Source organism: Pelobates fuscus, chromosome 11, assembly GCF_036172605.1.
Source record: "Pelobates fuscus isolate aPelFus1 chromosome 11, aPelFus1.pri, whole genome shotgun sequence".
In the NCBI taxonomy this organism is placed as follows: domain Eukaryota; kingdom Metazoa; phylum Chordata; class Amphibia; order Anura; family Pelobatidae; genus Pelobates; species Pelobates fuscus.
Genome location: NC_086327.1, coordinates 82,411,111 through 82,432,241, shown reverse-complemented (window position 1 = coordinate 82,432,241; position 21,131 = coordinate 82,411,111). Strand labels below are relative to the sequence as shown.

The 21,131-nt window shown below is 42.8% G+C and overlaps 1 protein-coding gene across 2 annotated transcripts in view; it reads left to right on the top strand.

Annotated features, from left to right (window-relative positions):
* Positions 1 to 15,726, top strand: part of NLRX1 (NLR family member X1) — a 46,821-nt gene extending 31,095 nt beyond the window's left edge. Inside the window, exons 8-9 of one of the 2 annotated variants that reach the window (XM_063435850.1) lie at positions 12,579 to 12,830; positions 14,695 to 15,726. In XM_063435850.1, coding sequence (XP_063291920.1) covers positions 12,579 to 12,830; positions 14,695 to 15,001 — 559 coding nt within the window. In that variant the 3' untranslated portion in view covers positions 15,002 to 15,726. Of the gene's footprint in view, positions 1 to 12,578; positions 12,864 to 13,836; positions 13,894 to 14,694 lie in introns of those variants that run through there. The other variant, XM_063435851.1, reaches the window with a different exon arrangement.
* Positions 15,727 to 21,131: the final 5,405 nt, after the last annotated feature.

Below are 21,131 nucleotides of genomic sequence, written 5' to 3'. Positions count from 1 at the left end.
CATACACTCACACTGCATTCATACACTCACACTGCATTCATACACACACACTGCACTCATACACACACACTGCACTCATACACACACACTGCACTCATACACACACGCTGCACTCATCCACACGCTGCACTCATCCACACGCTGCACTCATACCCTCACACTGCATTCATACCCTCACACTGCATTCATACACTCACACTGCATTCATACACACACTGCACTCATACACACACTGCACTCATACACACACTGCACTCATACCCACACGCTGCACTCATACCCACACGCTGCATTCATACACTCACGCTGCATTCATACACTCACGCTGCATTCATACACTCACGCTGCATTCATACACTCACGCTGCATTCATACACTCACGCTGCATTCATACACTCACGCTGCATTCATACACTCACGCTGCATTCATACACACACTCACGCTGCATTCATACACACACTCACGCTGCACTCATACACACACACTGCACTCATACACACACTGCACTCATACACACTGCACTCATACACACACACTGCACTCATACACACACACTGCACTCATACACACACACTGCACTCATACACACACACTGCACTCATACACACACACTGCACTCATACACACACACTGCACTCATACACACACGCTGCACTCATACCCACACGCTGCACTCATACCCACACGCTGCACTCATACCCACACGCTGCACTCATACCCACACGCTGCACTCATACCCACACGCTGCACTCATACACTCACACACTCACACTGCACTCATACACTCACACTGCACTCATACACTCACACTGCACTCATACACTCACACTGCACTCATACACTCACACTGCACTCATACACTCACACTGCACTCATACACTCACACTGCACTCATACACTCACACTGCACTCATACACACACACTGCACTCATACACACACACTGCACTCATACACACACACTGCACTCATACACACACACTGCACTCATACACACACACTGCACTCATACACACACACGCTGCACTCATACACACACACGCTGCACTCATACACACACACGCTGCACTCATACACACACACGCTGCACTCATACACACACACTGTAAATAAATATTCAATTAATATATTTTTTTTAGGATCTAATTTTATTTAGAAATTTACCAGTAGCTGCTGCATTTCTCACCGTAGTCTTATACTCGAGTCAATAAGTTTTCCCATTTTTTGGGGGTAAAATTAGGGGCCTCGGCTTATATTCGGGTCGGCTTATACTCGAGTATATACGTAGTTTAAAGTTTGCGACACGTCCTAAATCTCCACACACCGATTATCCAGCCTGTATCTGGTTATTTTGCTTTATAGCAGCCAAAATTAATTTTCAAATATGCAGAATATTTGTGAAATAGTTTCTGAAAGGGAAACCGTCACTTCTGTGGAAATTACATAACTGAATGCTAACATTGTTTGTTTTTGTGTGATAGTCTGTTTCCTTTTAAACATATGTCGGATATAGCAGTTGAGGGCACAGTCCAGTTCAGTCAAGACAAACATTGCATTTGAGAAACATTGGGGGACCTTCATCAAAGTGTTTTGTTCTAAAAAGTGATATAAAGTACTAAAAGTGGGGCAGTCACCAGTGAAACCAGCAGGCTCATTCCACTGGTGACTTATAACAATATTTGACAGGGAGCCAAGATGGTGGGCCTCAACTCCTAGACCTATGTATGGATTTCTATATTTAAAGAGACGCTATAGACACCAGAACAACTACAGTTTAATGTGCTTGTTCTGGTGAGTATATCCTGTCCCTGCAGGCTTTTTAATGAGAACACTGCCAGTGGCAATGTATACATTGCTGACTAGGAACATCTCTAATGGCAGTCACTCAGACAGTCACTAGAGGTGCTTCCTGGGTCAGTGCTGGACAATGTGTAGCACTGACGTTCAGCGTCTCCACACTCTGCATGGCGATGTTGAACGTTCCTCACAAAGGTGCATTGATTCAAGGAGTCTCTATGAGGAGATGCTGATTGGTGCAGCACAGGGTTTTGATGCGCAATAGCAGCCCAATGCTTTCCTGTGAATTGGCTAAGCATATCAGCAGCAACAAGACTGGCACGGCATAGGAAAAAGGTAAGAAAAATACCTTTTTTTCACAAGGAAGGGGAGGTTGGGTAAGGGGGGGTCGGTAACATAAACAGTTTCTCTTCTATAGTGTCAGGAATACATAGTGTCAGGAATACATGTTTGTATTCCTGACACTATAGTGTTCCTTTACATTTTTGTTTAGATATGTGTCATGACATGAAGGGGTGCTGCCCTGCAACAGCACTGTCCCTTTAAGTGTGGGAACCAACTTAGCAGAGAAATAATTCTAGGACACGATAAATGGAGTAATAAAGAAAATGTATTAAGGCAAACCAAAAGGATATAGATATATATAATATATACAAAACAAAATATGACAATGCCACAAATATATAAATATATACAATAACCCAATATATACAATAGAGCAGGCAGAGTCCACGATAGTCCTAGGCAAAGGTAAAGGCTTAGTCAGGTTAGTGCAGCCACCAAGTACAAAATGAACATCAAGGGGCAAAGTCCTAAGCAGGTCACACAGAAATAATGCAGCAAGGTCAGAATCACTGGAGAAGGAGTCTAGACAGGAACACTGCAGGCGAACACTGGAACAAGAGGCACAGGACACAGGACCATAAGGACATCGGAACACCGGATCAGGAAACACAAGATACTCAGGATACTCAGGAGACAGGAGACAGGAGACAGGAGCCAGAATCACGGGAGCCAGGAAACAGCAGGTACAGGGTCAAGGATAGAGGATAATGATCTGACAGGGAGTGAGGGGAGAAACCAGAAAACAAGGGCCAGGTGTAGTGCCTAACGAAAGGAAATGAGAACAGTGCCAAACAGAGAGTGGTGAGTGCGAGTACTGCACGAGGGCATGTCGACTAAGGAGTGTCGTGACAGTACCCCCCCCTTAAGGAGCGACTCCCGGCGCTCCAAAACCCAAAGATCCCCCACGGGTGACAGAAGAAAATCAGGGCCACCCAACCAGTAGAGGAAAACAAGGAGGAGGCTTAGGAGGAATGAGAGGTGGACAATCCCATGGGAGAAACCAACGAGGCAGAATAGAAACATACAAAAGCAAGGACTGTAGAGTAACATTTAGCAATAGAAGGGCAGACACAGAAACAGAAGGTAAAGGCACATAAGATAAGAAACACTCCATACCAGTGACCGACAAATGTGTTAACCCACTAGATCTGGGACTATTGCTAGTAACAGGTTCATCACTCAGAAGTCCTGGGTCTGACTTGGTTTCTGGCTTGTGGGATCCTCGGAACAAAGACTGCGATGCAACTTCAGTCGAAGGGAGAACAGTCTCTGCGTAATCTTGGGTAGGTACCACTGGAACCAAACAAGGAGAATCCCCTAAATTAATAGGTACAGGATCAAGAACATTCTGCGAGCCTTCCTCCACAGACCGCAGATATGCATCAAGGAAGGGTTCCCCAAATTTCTCCGAGCACGGGGCTAACCGAAGCAGAGACGACTCTCTCTCAAATTGACATTTTTCTGTAGCGGCTAGAGATACCTGGTTAATGAAATCATTCTCTTCTTCCCTTGTGAACTCAGCTCGAGGTAGTTGTTTATTTGTCGTAGATAGACTTTTAACTGAAGGCAAGTCTTCATTTAATACTTGCTGGAGTTTAGGTGGAGTGATGGACATCATGGTAACTGAAATGTCATAGAAGGAGCTTCCTTCATCATGGGAACAGGTACCTCCTTGTTCGGTTACACTCCTTTCCTTTGGCGTTTGGTTAAGCGGCTGATTAGAATAATCTTCGGCGCTTGGTTCAGGTACAAGCTTGGTAGTTGGGGTTTCCTCTTGCAGCAGAGAAATTGTTCTACCAGAGCATGTAACTTGAAGAACTATAGAGTTTTCTTCAGGCTGTGGGTTTAGAACAAGCCTGGTCTCATTTAGAGTCTTCTCTTGGGCTTGATCCATCACGGGTTTGTCACGTTGCACCCAGTCTGAGTCTTTGTCTTCTATTTGAAGATAACTGTCTTTTTTACTTGGCGACAACTCATTTTCCACAGTTGCGGTTGTGAGAGGGGCGCCAATCTTCAAACCCCCAGAGGTAGAAGGGTTAAAATTGGAATCATCAAGCCTCCCCACATCAACGTCATGAGCTGCCTTTGGCACAATAGCCTCTTCTTCCACTGGTTGTTCTGAAGTTTTCACCTTTGGTTCTTCAGCCTTCTCAGCCAGTGTCTTGAAAGAAGTAGGTCGTTTACCACGTCTCCTACGTGGTGACTTTTTGACAGGAGATTCACCTTCAACGAGATTGGTCCCCAATTTCAATGGTCCAACCTTGTCGTCACTTGCATCACCCGGAGCACATTTTATAGGTGACTCTTCTAGTTCGGATGCATTGTCCTTTGTGGGACAGGCCTTCAGATCAGATCCCGTTACCTGGTTCAGGTCACTGGTGGTCTCCTCAATTGGCACGGTGAGGTAGGAATTCGTATCTCTAGTTGCAGACTCAGGGGAGTCTGTTTCTGCTTCGTGGTTGGGCAGAGTTTGCTTGAGACTTTCTCTGACCAGACATGTACCCTCTTGAACGGTGTTGAGATCGTTCATCTTGGTAGCCGGTAGCTTCACCTTGGGAATAGGCGAGTTGATCTTGCAGAAAAGAGACGGTAATATATGGGTACTATGTGTCTCTGGTACTGAGACAACATTAGGAAACTGCGTACTGGTACTACTTTCCCATTCAGACTGCTCGTCCTCTAAAGCTGCTATGCAACGAGCACCCAGTTCATCAAAGACTTGGTCCATGAGGGGATCGCCAGTGCTGTATAACCCCTCAACATCTTCGTCTTTTGTTTGGGCAGGAAGGCATTCAGCTTTAATTTCCAGAGGGACTTCGGTTTTGCAGTCGGGAGGACCAACAAGCCATTTTCCCAAGTCAGAGTCAGGAGGATTTGTTATGCTATGTACATCAGAAAAGGGAATACCATCATTATTATCAGGCATAAAGACAGTCATTCTTTCTTGTACAAGATCAATAATAAATTTCACTTCAGGTAACAAGGCAACAAGATTATTGTGCATTACTCTCACTTGTCTCTGCAAATATGATAAAGATTTTTTATGTGATCTCTTTAAGAGACATACGGATAAGTGTATACACCCTACTTATCACAGGAGGCTCTCTCAACCATATATCGCAATTAGGTAACTGAAAAAGCAACGAATCACATATGTTTTTGTGAAAAGTTTGAAGTTCATAGATAAATCCACATAATACAGATTTCTGGATTTGACAGGAGACATCTATAATAGATAAGCATAAATTAGAGGCCTTTCCAATCTGCCGCTGAATTTTTCCTAACTGATTACAACAAGTCTCAATGAGAGCACACTCTTGCTGTGAATCAGCGTGAATACCAACAAGGTTCTTCATTGTGATCCTAGACATTATACTCTGCCGGTTCCAAGTGGTCAGATCATTCTGTCATGACATGAAGGGGTGCTGCCCTGCAACAGCACTGTCCCTTTAAGTGTGGGAACCAACTTAGCAGAGAAATAATTCTAGGACACGATAAATGGAGTAATAAAGAAAATGTATTAAGGCAAACCAAAAGGATATAGATATATATAATATATACAAAACAAAATATGACAATGCCACAAATATATAAATATATACAATAACCCAATATATACAATAGAGCAGGCAGAGTCCACGATAGTCCTAGGCAAAGGTAAAGGCTTAGTCAGGTTAGTGCAGCCACCAAGTACAAAATGAACATCAAGGGGCAAAGTCCTAAGCAGGTCACACAGAAATAATGCAGCAAGGTCAGAATCACTGGAGAAGGAGTCTAGACAGGAACACTGCAGGCGAACACTGGAACAAGAGGCACAGGACACAGGACCATAAGGACATCGGAACACCGGATCAGGAAACACAAGATACTCAGGATACTCAGGATACAAGAGACAGGAGCCAGGAGCCAGGAGCCAGGAGCCAGAATCACGGGAGCCAGGAAACAGCAGGTACAGGGTCAAGGATAGAGGATAATGATCTGACAGGGAGTGAGGGGAGAAACCAGAATATATAGGTGCTAAACAAGGGCCAGGTGTAGTGCCTAACGAAAGGAAATGAGAACAGTGCCAAACAGAAAGAGTGGTGAGTGCGAGTACTGCACGAGGGCATGTCGACTAAGGAGTGTCGTGACAATATGTTTGATAAATATAGCGGATAAGTAAACATAAGATAAAAAATCCTGGAAAGTGAAAGTTTTCCTTTTAACAGTAGCAATGTTTGCCACAGCTGTGAAAGCAGCAAATAAAAGGTTAATGTTTATTTAAACTATTTAACCCACGAGAAGTGTTAGTGCGTATGTTTTTGGCACATTCATTTCTATTCTGTGAACCTTTATCTTAGTGTCTCTTCATTTTAGTATCAATGATTAACTAACTTATATACATGTCCTTCAAGTACACAATAGGCTTGTTAAGCTCTGATCTCACCTCTAGCACTGAAAGGGTTCAGACACACTGGACATGTGGCCTATTACAACCAAATTTAACTGCTTTCCCATCGTCAGCAGATATATAAGATGTTTTCTGCAAGGAATTCTACGTGGGCCGCTCTTTGTGCATGTTAAGGTTTAGTAAGCAATAAACTGAAAAACCTTGTTGCTTGTAAAAACTGTACTTACTGTACCAGGAGCTTACCTTGCATAAAATGTTTTATGGGGCTCCTTTAAGTCCCAAATATAATTTTTTTTTTTTTTTATGTATTCTTCAGGCATTTTAGTGTCCCTGCACAGTTACACATTTCTGCTGACTCCTACAGCACACATAGGGTTATGTTAATGAGTGTAAAGCTAGGTTTGCTTAAGCAGAGGGTTCGGTATTTACTGTGTGGGTGACGGGGGATTAAGGGCAAGAAATTACAGGCCTAAAGAAAATCAGGTGATGCTATGTATTTTTCTTGTGCTAAACCTTGGTTGTCATCAGATAAAATATATTTCCGACGGCACTGATTTCTAGGATTGAAAAACTCTGTTTTTCTTTTGTGATCATTCAAGCAGCTCTGTAATCAAAATGTATGTTTGATATAGAATAGTTATATATAGTTAGATCTTCCAAAGTGTAGATTTGCTTCCCCAATCTCCGGCCCTCTAGATGTTGCTGGACTACAAGTCTCACGATTCTATGAATAAAATAGATAGGCTGAGAATCATGGGAGTTGTAGTTCAGCAACATCTAGAGGGCCGGAGTTTGGGGAAGCCTTGTTGCTTTTTTGTTGTTGTTGTTGTTGTTGTTGTTGTTGTTTTGTTACAATGTAGCATGTTATGCCCAAATGTGATTCCCTCACTAACATTAGTCAGACAGAACTAATAGCTGCAGACTTAAGTCAAACTACCCTATAGGAAATAAGAGTATCCACAATATCCGGTATCGGATCACTCTGATTGTCACTAGTCAGACTACCTGGCATGACATGACTTTGGTTGCATACCAGCAGTAAAAGCAAGTCACGTTTCCTTGAGCCTGTCTGGCGACTATTATAAACACATAACTGTACAAGCTTTGTGGAAGTGAGAGTTGCTTGGTGAAGCACTCTTCAAAGCTATATCTCCCTTAACATAGCACCAGCCAGAGATGGACGGGGGAGTCGTGGTCAGTGTGGGTGGAAAGGAAGATGACCTTCGCCGCCACATACCATTCATTATAGACTGTAACTGGGTAAGTTGGGCACATTTAAGACCACTGAGAAGCGGATTTCAGTTGTCAAGGCGAGAGATAGCAGCAAGAACCAGCACCTTAGCCGCGTCCGAGGTTAAATATGGGTGGTTTGCAGTATGTTTTTGAGATGGACGTGGCAGGATTTGGCGATTCATTGGACATGAGGGTGAAGTCGAAGACCTCACCTCACAGGCAAGATAGGGTCAGCATGCCACACGTTTTCATCTTCACATTAAGTAAAGTTGAAAGATATTGCTCATTTTATTTTGACAGGGTAATCTTCTGCCCCTATAGTTATGTGCAGTTAAAACAAGCTATTTAGGTGACTGGTGTAAAAATAAGGTTTAAAATCAAGTACAAAACTTTCATTATGTTTATTTTTTTTATTTTTATTCTTTACTTTTTGAAGCATGTAATCTCAGATGTTAAGGGACACTTTCTCAAGAGTTCCTCTGGGTGCAGTGGTCCTGTCATTTTGACACTGTAATATAATGCATTCAGTGTTTACGTTGCTGGGTTAAATCCATCTCTAACAGCTGACTTCTAGAGGCGCTTCTGCTGCATTGATCAATCACATGATTCAGAAGCTCATAGGAAATCATTAAATACAATACTTTACTGCGAGGAAGCTAGGTTGTGCCGCAGCGCTCGACGAACATGAACATCAGGTCCCCAATGCTCTCTATGAGGAAGCCATGCCTCCTCGATGACATCACAGGAGGAGGAGAGGTGAGCAGTGCCGAGGGAGCGCCGGTACTGAAAAAAGGTAAGTAAAACTTTTTTTTTATATAAATTTGCATTGCAAATGTTGGGGGACCTATATATAACTATGGAAGGGAAGAGATTGCATTAGGAATAGAGGTTTGTATTCCCATTGCTATAGTGTTTCTTTAAAGGACCACTATAGTGCCAGGAAAACATACTTGTTTTCCTGGCACTATAGTGCCCTGAGGGTGCCCCCACCCTCAGGGACCCCCTCCCGCCGGGCTCTGGGGAGAGGAAAGGGGTTAAAACTTACCTTTCTCCAGCGCCGGGCGGGGAGCGCTTCTCCTCCTCTCCTCCTCCTCTCCTCCCATTCGGCTGAATCACGCAAGTGCCTCTAGCGGCTGTCAGTGAGACAGCCACTAGAGGATTTGAGGCCTGGATTAACCCATTTATAAACATAGCAGTTTCTCTGAAACTGCTATGTTTATAAAAAAAATGGGTTAACCCTAGCTGGACCTGGCACCCAGACCACTTCATTAAGCTGAAGTGGTCTGGGTGCCTAGAGTGGTCCTTTAAGTTAATTATGTTCTTTAACTTTCACTGTAGGGTATTTGTAATTTATGTAACTGGAATCTGAGAGTGTTAAAAGGGAAGTGTCATTTGTCAGAAAATTACACTATTTTCTTTAACATTTAAGATCTAGTAAATAACATCACAATCCAGTTCAGTCCAGACGCTGCTTACAAAAGAGATTGGCATGGTGCTAAAGTTGAGGCAACCACTTACAGAAGAAAGAGTTGAGAATTTATATATTTCATTTACAATGTTATACCTCAAAAATACATCTTTGTTAATACAGAGGATAAACAAAATCCTTGGATGTTATAGGGGCTTGTGAGTCCCCAATATGAGAGAGTATCACACTGCCACAATTTTATTGTAGGCCATTCAACTACGTGCTCCAAAAGGGTTGGCTTAGTAGATAGACATTGAGGCACCACTTTTAGATCTGCTGTGGCTGCCAAAGGTGCTTAGACATATTTCTCCACCACCAAAAGTGCAATCAGGGTTTGGAATACTATGATAGCGGAAGGTGGAATGCTAAGACCCATCACCTCCCAGGACTACTATTACGGGTTCTTCTCTATATAGCCCCACACTAAAAAAATTCAAACTTGGTTAGACGGGGGAATTACATGGATATCACAATTACTAGACGGGCCCAAGGTTTTCATATACCCCCCCAAAGTCCGTTTTTACCTGTCTTCAAATAAATAGTTTGCTGGTAAAAATATGTGCTCCCTTTATTCACATAGCCTACGCGATACATAGATACTAAACGACCTTCACAGCTAATTCTGGATGTGTGTCTTCACTCACCTAGGAAACCTAAACGGTTTTTCTTATGTGACATTCAGGCTAGAACGTTGCAAGAAAATGAGAAAACTTCTTATATGTTTAAATGAGAGCCTGACCCGGGCCAAAGTATTTCTTTGTGTGAATGGCATAGAGCCCTAATAGTAAGGAAAATGACTCAATGTACAAGCAATTGGAATCATTGTTAATGCATTGGTATCTGGGTCGATTATTGCACATGTGGTGGACTTGTCTTTTGGCATGTCAGTTCTGGGTCCAAATTCACTCTCTAATGCACTATGCATTAGAGACATAGTGTCAGGGGAAACTGGGTAGCCAAAACTCCAATATTGTATTTAATATTAATGGCAGCACACGATCTGCCACTAGAGGTATCTGCCATATGTTTGCATATTCTACTGGTGGCTCAGCTAAGTTAGTGAGAGCCTGGAAATCTACTAACCTGCCATCTGTGCCAGATATTATTCAAGCTACAAAAAGGAGTAATATAAATTGATTGGGCAACAACGCTGGTATTTGCGGGCTGCATATTTACATTCGGCCCAGTTACGGCATTATAAGGACGTGCAGTCTAGAGCACTCTAGAGTAACTTAGGGACAGAAATGGTAGGACAGGGATACATTTGGGAAGTTAACGGGAATGCTTTTGCTGTGGTGGGCTATCAATGGTATTGCTTGGGTTATCACCCTTGAATTAATAACATGCTGTCATTAGCACCATGTTCAACCTCCCCCCTCTTTTTCTTTCTAATGTTTTAACACATCTGTATTTTCTAATGTTGCTATTGCTATGGGTGCCCTCTCTTGTGGGGCATGCTGCAAGGCCGGGGTGCTATAGATAAGTATGTAACATGGAAGTATTGATTTGTTACTCAATTAGCAGTGTTGATGTAATGGGGATCTCCCCCCCCCTGTAACAGAGTGGTTGCGTTTGCTATTCCCCTTTCTTATTTTATACCCCATGGAATGGATGTTTCTTTATGTAAAAACGTAATAAAACATCAAGCTGAAAAAAAATAGACCTGGGAAGTGGAATTTCCTCTTTTAGCGTTTGTGGACTCCGTGATCGCTTGTTACGAATAGATTAGTTAAATCTGCCAATTTGGTGTTAGAATAATTGGTATTTCACAAGGTTCAGCTGCGGTTTCAATGATTTAGTAGGCATGCAGCAGAAAGTTCTTGTTATCATAGGGAATTTTGTTTCTTGGACATGAGAAATAGGAAGTAAGAACCTGCATTTTGCTTGAGGATGTAGGAGGTTGTCATTAAACTCCCACTTGGAAAATTCTTCTTCATATCATAAAAGATTTCATACATGTGACCCCTTCAGGTCACAACATGTATTTGTATTACAAAAACATTTAAGATAATCAGTTTGATCCCTTCCTTGTTTCCATTTCCAAAATGTTACAGAAATACATCTTCTGACCTGTAGGGGGATCCACATTGTCAGTTTAATATGGTAGAGACTTGTGCAGGGTGAAACAGTGTGAGGGGGTTTATAGTTAAAGAATGTGGGTGGGCAGATCAGTGGCCATCGCCTGTATTTCCACAGTGGGGATCTGATTAAATTATAATGTGTGTGTGTGTGTGTGTGTGTGTGTTGGGAGGGGAAGGGGGTATAGTGTCCTCCCTGTGGAAATTGCCGAAGATTTAATGCCACCAAGCCCCCACCTATTAGCTAGCCAACTGCCACATATAAAAAAAATAATTACAAATTTTAGCAATATCTGTGGGGTCCATATAACCACCACATCAGTACAAGGGAGGTTTAAAATATGGTGCCAAGTGGGTCATGTCAGCGAATCAAAATAAATTGCCCAGTCATCACTAACCTGCAGGAAGGACGTGGTACATGTCTGCCAGGGGATCTATTATAGATAGGTGGGGGACCTAGTGCCCCCTCAGCCCCTTGGGAGGCTCTAATTAAATGTGGTAAAGTGATGGTGGGTGGGGGGTGTCAATAAAACTAATACCTGTTAAAAAAAAAAAAAAAAAAAAAAAAATTAGACATATTTCTTCTTAAAACTTATTTAACTTCAGGGCCAAAAAAGGACATATAAAAATCCATTATAACCAAAGCTATTAAAAAAAACAAAAAAAAACGACCCAATGCATAAAAAAGAAAAGAATCCTTCTTCACCCATGGAGGTCTCCGCGCATAATACACTTTAATAGCATGGGAGCCTTTACAAGGGCTTTCCCCAGGTTCATTCTTATTTTAATCCTCACACTGTGGCCATTATTATTTAATTTGACCCTCAATGTAGGGGCATATAGGAGACATTATGTCCCCATCACTTAAATTTTTAAATGATGACCCAACAATTTGGGCACAGCAGGACTTTGGTTGCTTCTAGATTGATTTGCATTTTTGTTTTGTTTTGATTTGATTTCAATTGAGTCGCATTTCTCCAATTCCAATTCTTAAAGTCTAGTAAAAATTTAGACCAAAGGGATCTTATAAGTACAGTTCTGTTACACAGTGTTTGTGTGTGCACATAGAATTCTTTATTTATTTCATTTATTTAAAAATTGATGTGACCGTAATGACTATGTTCAACCAATTTACCAAAATATGTATGGATTTCATCTGAGACATTTGTTAGTCTATAAAGTACATTTATTGTATTTCAGAATTCAGCATTATCAGAGACACTACACTACTACGTATATGACTGTAACTTATTATATTTGCTTCTAGACTATGCAATAATCCTCTGACAGCTGAGGGAGCTCGCTTGGTGGCAGAAGCTTTGGAAGGAAACCGCTCCCTGACCCATCTATCGCTTCTCCACACTGATCTAGGGGATGATGGGGCAGATATATTGGCCTCCCATCTGGGAAGGAACAAACACCTGCAAGAACTGAATCTAGCATACAATGGGATCCATGACGAGGCTGCCTTGAAGCTGGTGGAGGAGGGTGCACGCCACCCAACACTTGGCAGAATACAGTGAGTTTCATGACACCATCAATCGCCACACACGTAATAAGAGATCACCATTGACTCTGCAGACCCCAATATACATTGACCTTTGTGTTCTACAAAATGATAAGTAAGGGGCAGGAAGTCACATTTGCACTGAAAACTCAAATCTCATCTTAGAACTAAATTTGATTTCGTGTCACCCAAAGCAGAATCGTTGTGATATTGATGTTGATTATTTCAGTCAGCAGTTAAGTTTTTTTTAACCATGTCTCTTTTTGAATTGTACATCTCAATTCAGTAAATGGCACACAGCATCGAATGGAGGATGTGAATATGTGAGACAAGCTAAGAAATAGGAGCATTTGGTGGTAGTGATTGTAGTTTTGGGTCATGACTTTGAATAGGATCAATAAGATAGTGGGCAGGTTATGCAATTAGAAGACAAACCCGTGATGTCTAGCTTTGTACATGGACAGAGTCTAAGAAAACGTGTTGGCAGCATCCCTTGAGAAGTTAAGATCAGCAGCAATGTCCTCATTTGTGAAGGTGGTGGTGGGGAGATGTGCCTATTAAAGTAGAGAGGATTATGTGGATTTGTCTTTTGAATATAAATTGGTTTTGTCCATGCTACGACTGCATGTGATTTTGAGAGTTGCTGTGAATGACACTGGTTATAATCTTGGCATTATAATAAGTAAGCAAGATTGGGATCAGGTTGACATAGGAGTCCCCTGGTGAAAGAGATCAGCAGAGCAGATAGATTGTAAACCGATCGTAAATGGCAATGGGATTGGTTTTGCTCCAGGTTCTTGAGATCGGAATGTGTAGGCTTTAGTTTTTGGAGAAAAATTGGGAGTGAAGAGAGAACACAATGAGTGATCAATTGCATGAGAGTCGACCTGTGTGAGCAAAGAAGTCTAAGTTTCAGGAGAAAAGTGAGGAGGAATAAGAAACAGGAAAACTAAATAGGCCATAATAATAAAGTGATCAATAGGATGAATAAATTGTCTTTTGGAGTATATATACCAAGCACGGGTTTTGCAAGTTGGGACCTTTTAACTAGTAGGCACATGGCAAGTAGATTTAATCAGTTTATGATATTTACGATATACATGGATTTTTCACACTTAACAATTAGTAGCCACACAGACAGGAAGGCACCTATTGTTAACCCTATGATTACAAGTTAGTCAAGAGATACAGCTTAAGTCAAATGTTTCATGTAGCAAGCATGGCTGGTGACCACTGTGTTATTGAAATGTGTTTGTTTTATACATTAATGCAAATTTTGTTACTAGAGAACTCCTCTTTCCTGGGAAATAACAGCTCTCCGAGCACCATAAATACTACAGCCGGCCTGGTGCCATCTCACAAACTATTTTAGCATGGTTTGACAACTTACTGGGCTCCCACCTGTTACCTGCACTGCATCCAGTATTCTTGAGCAAGAGAAGCCGGGTGTCTCTTTAGAGCAAAGCAGAACAGATGCAGGACAGCAATAATTGGCCAAGAGCATCATCCCAGCCAGTGATCACAGTTCCAAAATGGTTCTTCTTTGCTCTAAAGAGAATCTTGACATCTCCTCCTGGTAAACTGAATGCAGTGATATGGCTAAAACAGTTTGACGTCTTACCGTGGGAATATGGCAGTTGTGGATTTGTAGATGATATGGTGCTTTATTTAAGCAGGAATCAAAATGCACCTTATATTGTGTGCCTTGCAACTAGAAATGTATGTATTGCATTCTTTTTTTTTTTTTTGCACGTATATTGATGTTTATAATTTAAATATTACCTTTCTAGTGTATATTTTAACTCATTTTAATGCTTTTTCATACATAGCCGAGCTACATGACCAATAATTTGCGGTTTGCTTTTATGTTCTGCAGTATATATTTTAATGAACTTTCGGACAGTGGTCTACGAGCCCTGCAGTCTTTGGGGGATGTTCGTGTGCTGGTGTCTCTCACAGAAGGAGCAGATGCCTCCCGTCATTGGGCACTTATCCTGAGGGAGCTCCGGGCCAATGCAGGGGGCTGGGACCATGAGAAGATTCGTGCCCACCTCACTCTACTCTTGCGGGATCTGCAGAGTAGTCGGGAACTAACTGGAAATCTGTTTCGCAAAGTACGCATACTGCGAGTTGAGCGCAAGGTTAAAAGCATGCTAAACCGCATTCAACAAGGGAAGTTCTGATGCAGTGTAGGATAGAGGCAGATCCTTGCAATTGCCCAGTATTACTTCTTTGTTTGCACATTTTAGAGTATGACAAAACGGTTACCATTGATATATGTACTTACACTGTGATTTGTACACATTGGGGTTGTTCACTAAAAAGTGTAGGCCAAAAGTGATGATTTGTAATAATTCTCAACTCTGCTGTAGTCACAGCTTGACTTTTTGCTTGCCGAAACTCTATTTTCAGTTTGAGTTCACTGCAATATGGTGTTGAGCCAATTGTTGCACTGTAATGATCAATACGTATCACTGCACCTTTGTCCATACTTGCAAAGTTACAAAGCTAATATGTAGCGCGCATTAAGAACGGAGGTGTGTTCTTGTGCCTTATGTCTATGCAGTATTAATCTGTTTTTATATATTTTTTTTGTTTCTATTTTCTTCTGCATGACCTGGGCATTCCTATTTAGCAGATGATTACTCAATTGTTCAAATATAGGGCTAGACTGCGTTATGAATAAAGTTTTCTGGAGCAATACAAACTGTATATGTGCATAGTAACAAAAAGAAGACTTGAATGATCACATGAAGCCATGGTGAACACTTATTTTTAAGGACCGACCTTTGCAGTAAAAAATAAACTGCACAGCCATGATTCCTGAATTTTGGTGCTGTTAACACATTGCAGATTGGAGAAATTGTGCTATGCAACAGTGTTTGAATTAGAAATACTATTAGATATATATATATATATATATATATATATATATATATATAAATGGATTGTACTAAGCCATATATCTAAATGTTACAACTTTTTTTTTTATTTGTTTAGATTTTTCTTGAATTTCTAATAAAGTGTACTACTTTCAACATTGTGTGAATGATACGTTTCTAAGCTTCATCATAAAAGTCTTAGAGCTCTACCTTTACTATTAGATCAAAAAACTACTGTCATTTAACAATTGTAGATGTTTTCATATTTCAGACAGCTAATTAGAAATTTGTATAGTAGTCACTACGGTCTGCCTTTAACCCCTTAAGGACACATGACATGTGTGACATGTCATGATTCCCTTTTATTCCAGAAGTTTAGTCCTTAAGGGGTTAAAACCATCGTTTTTTTGTTTTTTTTAGTGCTGATGAGTATACAATCACCTGCTTTGTCACAACAACAAAAGCAGGCACATTAGATAACACAATAATACAGGTAGTATGAAGACAGGAGAGCGGAGAGCTAAGATATGTATAATTGCGATGGAAGAGCACAATTTTATAGTAGAGAGCGTAAGAGAGCATGCTAGTGAATACTACATAACCAGGGGCGGGCTGGGCCGGGGGGCAGGGAGGCAATTGCCCCCCAGGCCGCCCGAAATTATTTTAGGACCGGCCGCGGCGGGCCGGCCCTTTAAATGCTGCAGCCGCCGAGCGCTCTGTAAAGAGCGCTCAGACGGCTGCAGCTGCTTTTCCCTCCCTCCCCTCCCCTGTAGGTGGCCGAGCTGCACTCCGGTCCGCGGTCCCGGCCGGAGTGATGGGAAGGTGCACACTGAGTGTGCACTTCCTGTCAGTCCGGCCGGGTACAGGAAACAGAAACTCCTGTTCCGCGCGGAACAGGAGTTTGTTTCCTGTACCCGGCCGGACTGACAGGAAGGTGCACACTGAGCACCTTCCTATCACTCCGTCCGGGACCGCGGACCGGAGTGCAGCTCGGCCACCTACAGGGGAGGGGGTAAGAAGAAGGGGGGGGAGGAGTAAGAAGGGGGGGGGGGGAGAGGAGTAAGAAGGGGGGGGAGGAGTAAGAAGGGGGGGAGAGTAAAAAGAGGGGGGAGAGAGAGTAAAAAGAGGGGAGGGGGGAGAGTACGAAGAGGGGAGGGGGGAGAGTAAGAAGAGGGGAGGGGGGAGAGTAAGAAGAAGGGGGGAGTGAGAAGAGGGGAGGGGGAGAGTAAGAAGAGGGGAGGGGAGGAGAGTAAGAAGAAGGGGGGAGTAAGAAGAAGGGGGGAGTAAGAAGAAGGGGGGAGTAAGAAGAAGGGGGGAGTAAGAAGAGGGGAGGGGGGAGTAAGAAGAGGGGAGGGGGGAGTAAGAAGATGGAAGAGAGGGAGTAAGAAGAGGGGAGGGGGATAATAAGAGGGGGGAGTAAGCAGAAGGGGAAGTAAGAAGGAGGGGAGATAAGAAAAAGAGGGGGGTAAGAAGAAGAAGGGGGAGTAAGAACAAGAGTGGGGAGTAATTAGAAGAAGGGGTAAGAAGAAGAAGGGGGAGTAAGAAGAAGAGGGGGGAGTAAGAAGAAGAAGGGGGGTAAGAAGAAGAAGGAGGGTGTAAGAAGAAGTAGGAGGGTTAAGAAGAAGGGGGGAGTAATAAGAAGAACAGGGGGGGGGAGTAAGAAGAACACAGGGAGGAGTGGGGTAAGAAGAACACAGGGGGGGTGGAGGGGGGATGAGAAGAGCACAGGGAGGGTGGGTGAGTGTGAGAAGAGACTGCTAGGGGAGGGTGGGGGAGAGGAGAGACCACTAAGGGGCAGGGGAGAGCTCTAAGGGACAGAAGGGACAGCTCTATAGGACAGGGGGCAAGACAGGGAGCTCTTTAACACTACGCGCACACACACACAATGCATCCCTATACATACACAGAAACACACAATGCACCCCTATACATACACAGAAACACACAATGCATCCCTATACATACACAGAAACAGAACATGCTTCCCTTACACACAGAGAAACACACAATGCATCCATTACACACACACACAATGCAACCCTTACACACAAAGACAATGCATCATTTGCACACATACACAGAAACATACAATGCAAACCCTTACACACACACTGTTTTCTTACATACACACAGAAATACAATGTATCTCTTACACTCAATGCACACACATACAGACACACACCTTGCATCCCTTATGCATACAAACACAGATTCACACAATGCATCCCTCACACACAACCAGAAACACATAATACATCCCTTATACACAAATACACACTGCTTCCACTACACACAAACACACTGCATCACCTGCACAAACTGGTATCCCTATACACTACATACCATAAGCACACATATTAGATAGCACATAACACATCCCCTACACACTCCACTCCCTGTGAGCGAGCTCATGGGTGGGTGGAACATATAAGTGGACTTATGAGTGGGCCTTATGGGCATACTCACCGTCAGGCACTGGGGCCCAGACCACAGTTGCAAACAGCCTCCAGAAGTCCTGTTCTACACCAGACCAGTGGAGCCAAACTGCAGCCCATCATCATCCTCATCTAATTGTAAGTAGGCAATCTAGTATATTATTAGTGACACTAATCTATAATTTACCTCACATTAAAGGGACACTATAGCTTAATGAAGTGGTTCTGGTGTCTATAGCTGGTCCCTGCAGGCTTTTTAATGTAAACACACACTGTGTGCAGCATTGGCGTTAGTTCATATGGCAGATCATATGGGTGGGGCATTGTGATGTCACATGGGGGGGGGGCGGAAAATTAAATTTTGTCTAGGGCGGCAAAAATCCTTGCACCGGCTCTGATCCTGGGCAGGTGCACCAGTCTACTGGTGACCCACAGGAGGGGAGTGCACTGATTGCACTGCACTCTCCTCCTGCCCAGGCCCGTCTTGACCGCAGTGCAAGTGCCCTCTGCCCCTAATTTACAGTGGCTCACACTCACAACAAGCAGTGCCTGGAGCCCTTTGCAGAGACGGAAACAAAGAGGTTCTGCGGCAGCTGGCCGTGCTGCAAGCATTCCATTAAACAGCTGTTCCCCATGCAGCCACAGGTGGCGTTGTGCTGGGAGACTGTGATTACTCTTCACTTCCTCCCAGCCTACAGAGCAGCGCATGGGGGAGAGAGGAGGAGGCATGATTTAATCTTGAATAAATCCTCTAAGCAAACCTTTATAAATTTTGGGGGATCAGCTCTGTTTCCACAGTTTATTGGTGTTTACTCTCATCTTTGTATTAATATTGAGGGATGTCTAAGTAGTAACATCAGTGTGTGTCAGCAGGGCCAGCCGTTGGGGTGGGCAAGCTGTGCGGTCACGCAGGGTGCCATGACAACAGAGGCGCCCGGCGGCCAACACAGCTCACAAGTTGGGTACACCAGCATATTTAATTTAAACGATTCGCTGGTGGTCCACTGGTGCGCACCAGCAGTAGGTGCAGTCAGATCATATCCTCTCCCTTGTGGTTCCGGCGCTCAGTTAGTGAGTCAGAGCACAGGCTCAGAGATTCTCAGCCTGTGCTCTGACAACATTGAAAGTCAGAGCCGTGAAGGAGCGGGTATGGCAAAGAGCTACTGATTAGCATAACATCAATATTCGTTATAAAACCAGAAAAAGGTGGGCATGGATGGTGAACTGATTTGGTGGCGCAATGGGCCACTTGACTGGTTTTGCCCCCCAGGCCTAAGGCTGCCAGCCCTCCCCTGTACATAACATTATGATAGTTAGTCAAGAGTAGGCTTATATTCCCTGTGAGTCGTCGCTATAATTCACATGTGTGGGTGGGCTACTTGGTTATTCTATAATGAGGGTTGTCATATAAAGTAGCAGGAAATAAGACACAGAGCTGTTGCTAGGTAAATGCGGAGTTAAGCATGCCGTGCTAGCTTACGAAATAGGCTTTAGACCACTGGGACATAAGATGTTTCGCAGTGCTGCACTATAGATAGGCGAGATAAAAGGGTTTATAATAATAACTTAAAGAAGCAGTGAGTTCTTTAATTAGGTCTTGATCATTAATGGCATAGAAACATAGAGTGTGACGGCAGATAAGAACCACTCTGCCCATCTAGTCTGCCCAATTTTCTAAATACTTTTATTAGTCCCTGGCCTTATCTCATAATTAGGATAACCTTATGCATATCCCACGCATGCCTAAACTCCTTTACTGTATTAACCTCTATCACTTCAGCTGGAAGGCTATTCCATGCATCCACTACCCGCTCAGTAAAGTAATATTTCCTGATATTTTTAAACCATTGCCCCTCTAATTTAAGACTACGTCCTCTTGTTGTGGTAGTTTTTCTTCTTTTAAATATAGTCTCCTCTTTTACTGTGTTGATTCCTTTTATGTATTTAAATGTTTCTATCATATCACCCCTGTCTCATTTTTCCCCCAAGCTATACAGGTTAGGTCCCTTTAACCTTTCCTTGTATGTTGTATCCTGTAATCCATGAACCAGTTTAGTAGCCCAGCTCTAAAGTATCAATATCCTTCTAGAGATACGGTCTCCAGTACTGCGTACTTTACTCTAAGTGAGGTCTCACCAGTGTTCTGTACAATGGCATGAGCATTTCCATCTTTCTACTGCTAATACATCTCCCTATAAAACCAAGCATTCTGCTAGCATTTCCTGCTGCTCTATTACATTGTCTTACACAAAACAAGACAAATGAAGGTTGCGCCAAAGCTGGCTGTAGTCCAGCTAATATGGACAAAGTCCAAAGTAATATTAAAATGAACTCTTTAGTGGAGCCTGATGGGGCATCAACGGCCTATGTAGAGGGATATTCTCTGTGTGGATCAAATGGAGACAGCTTTCCAGGATCCGTATGTAAAGAGAGAAGAAGATAATGGTGCAAATACGTCTAGTAAAAAGGTTGGATAGCAGGAAGAAGAGATCTATGGTAGTTCTACTCACGTGTAGTGGAGCTAAACTAGCTCTACTGTGGATGGCGTACAGCGGTACAATCCCTGCTTATGGGATACGTAGAGAAGTGTTGGTCTTTTGGGAGTGTTGGGGGAAAAAAGACAGATGATAGGGCAGTATGTCTAGTAAAGATGGTATAACAACAACAGAGTCTAATATAGTCCTACTCACGTTCAGTAGAGCTTGAACCAGCTCTAGTGTGAATGGCGTACAGCGGTATACGTGTAGAGTGGCAAGTCTTGTATTGATATATAGATCATAGAAGAGAAAGGAGACAACTGATAGTGCTCAGTGTATACAATAGTATATAAGGATTATATATAATAAAATGGGTACTCACATATGATTGAGCAGACAAACTGCTCAATGACTTGGGCGTGAGTGGTATAACCCCCACCTAAGATGTCTTGGAGTAATACTCAGCAGGAAGGATAAAATCAGTATACTAAGCAAAAATAAATAAAATAAAAGATAAAG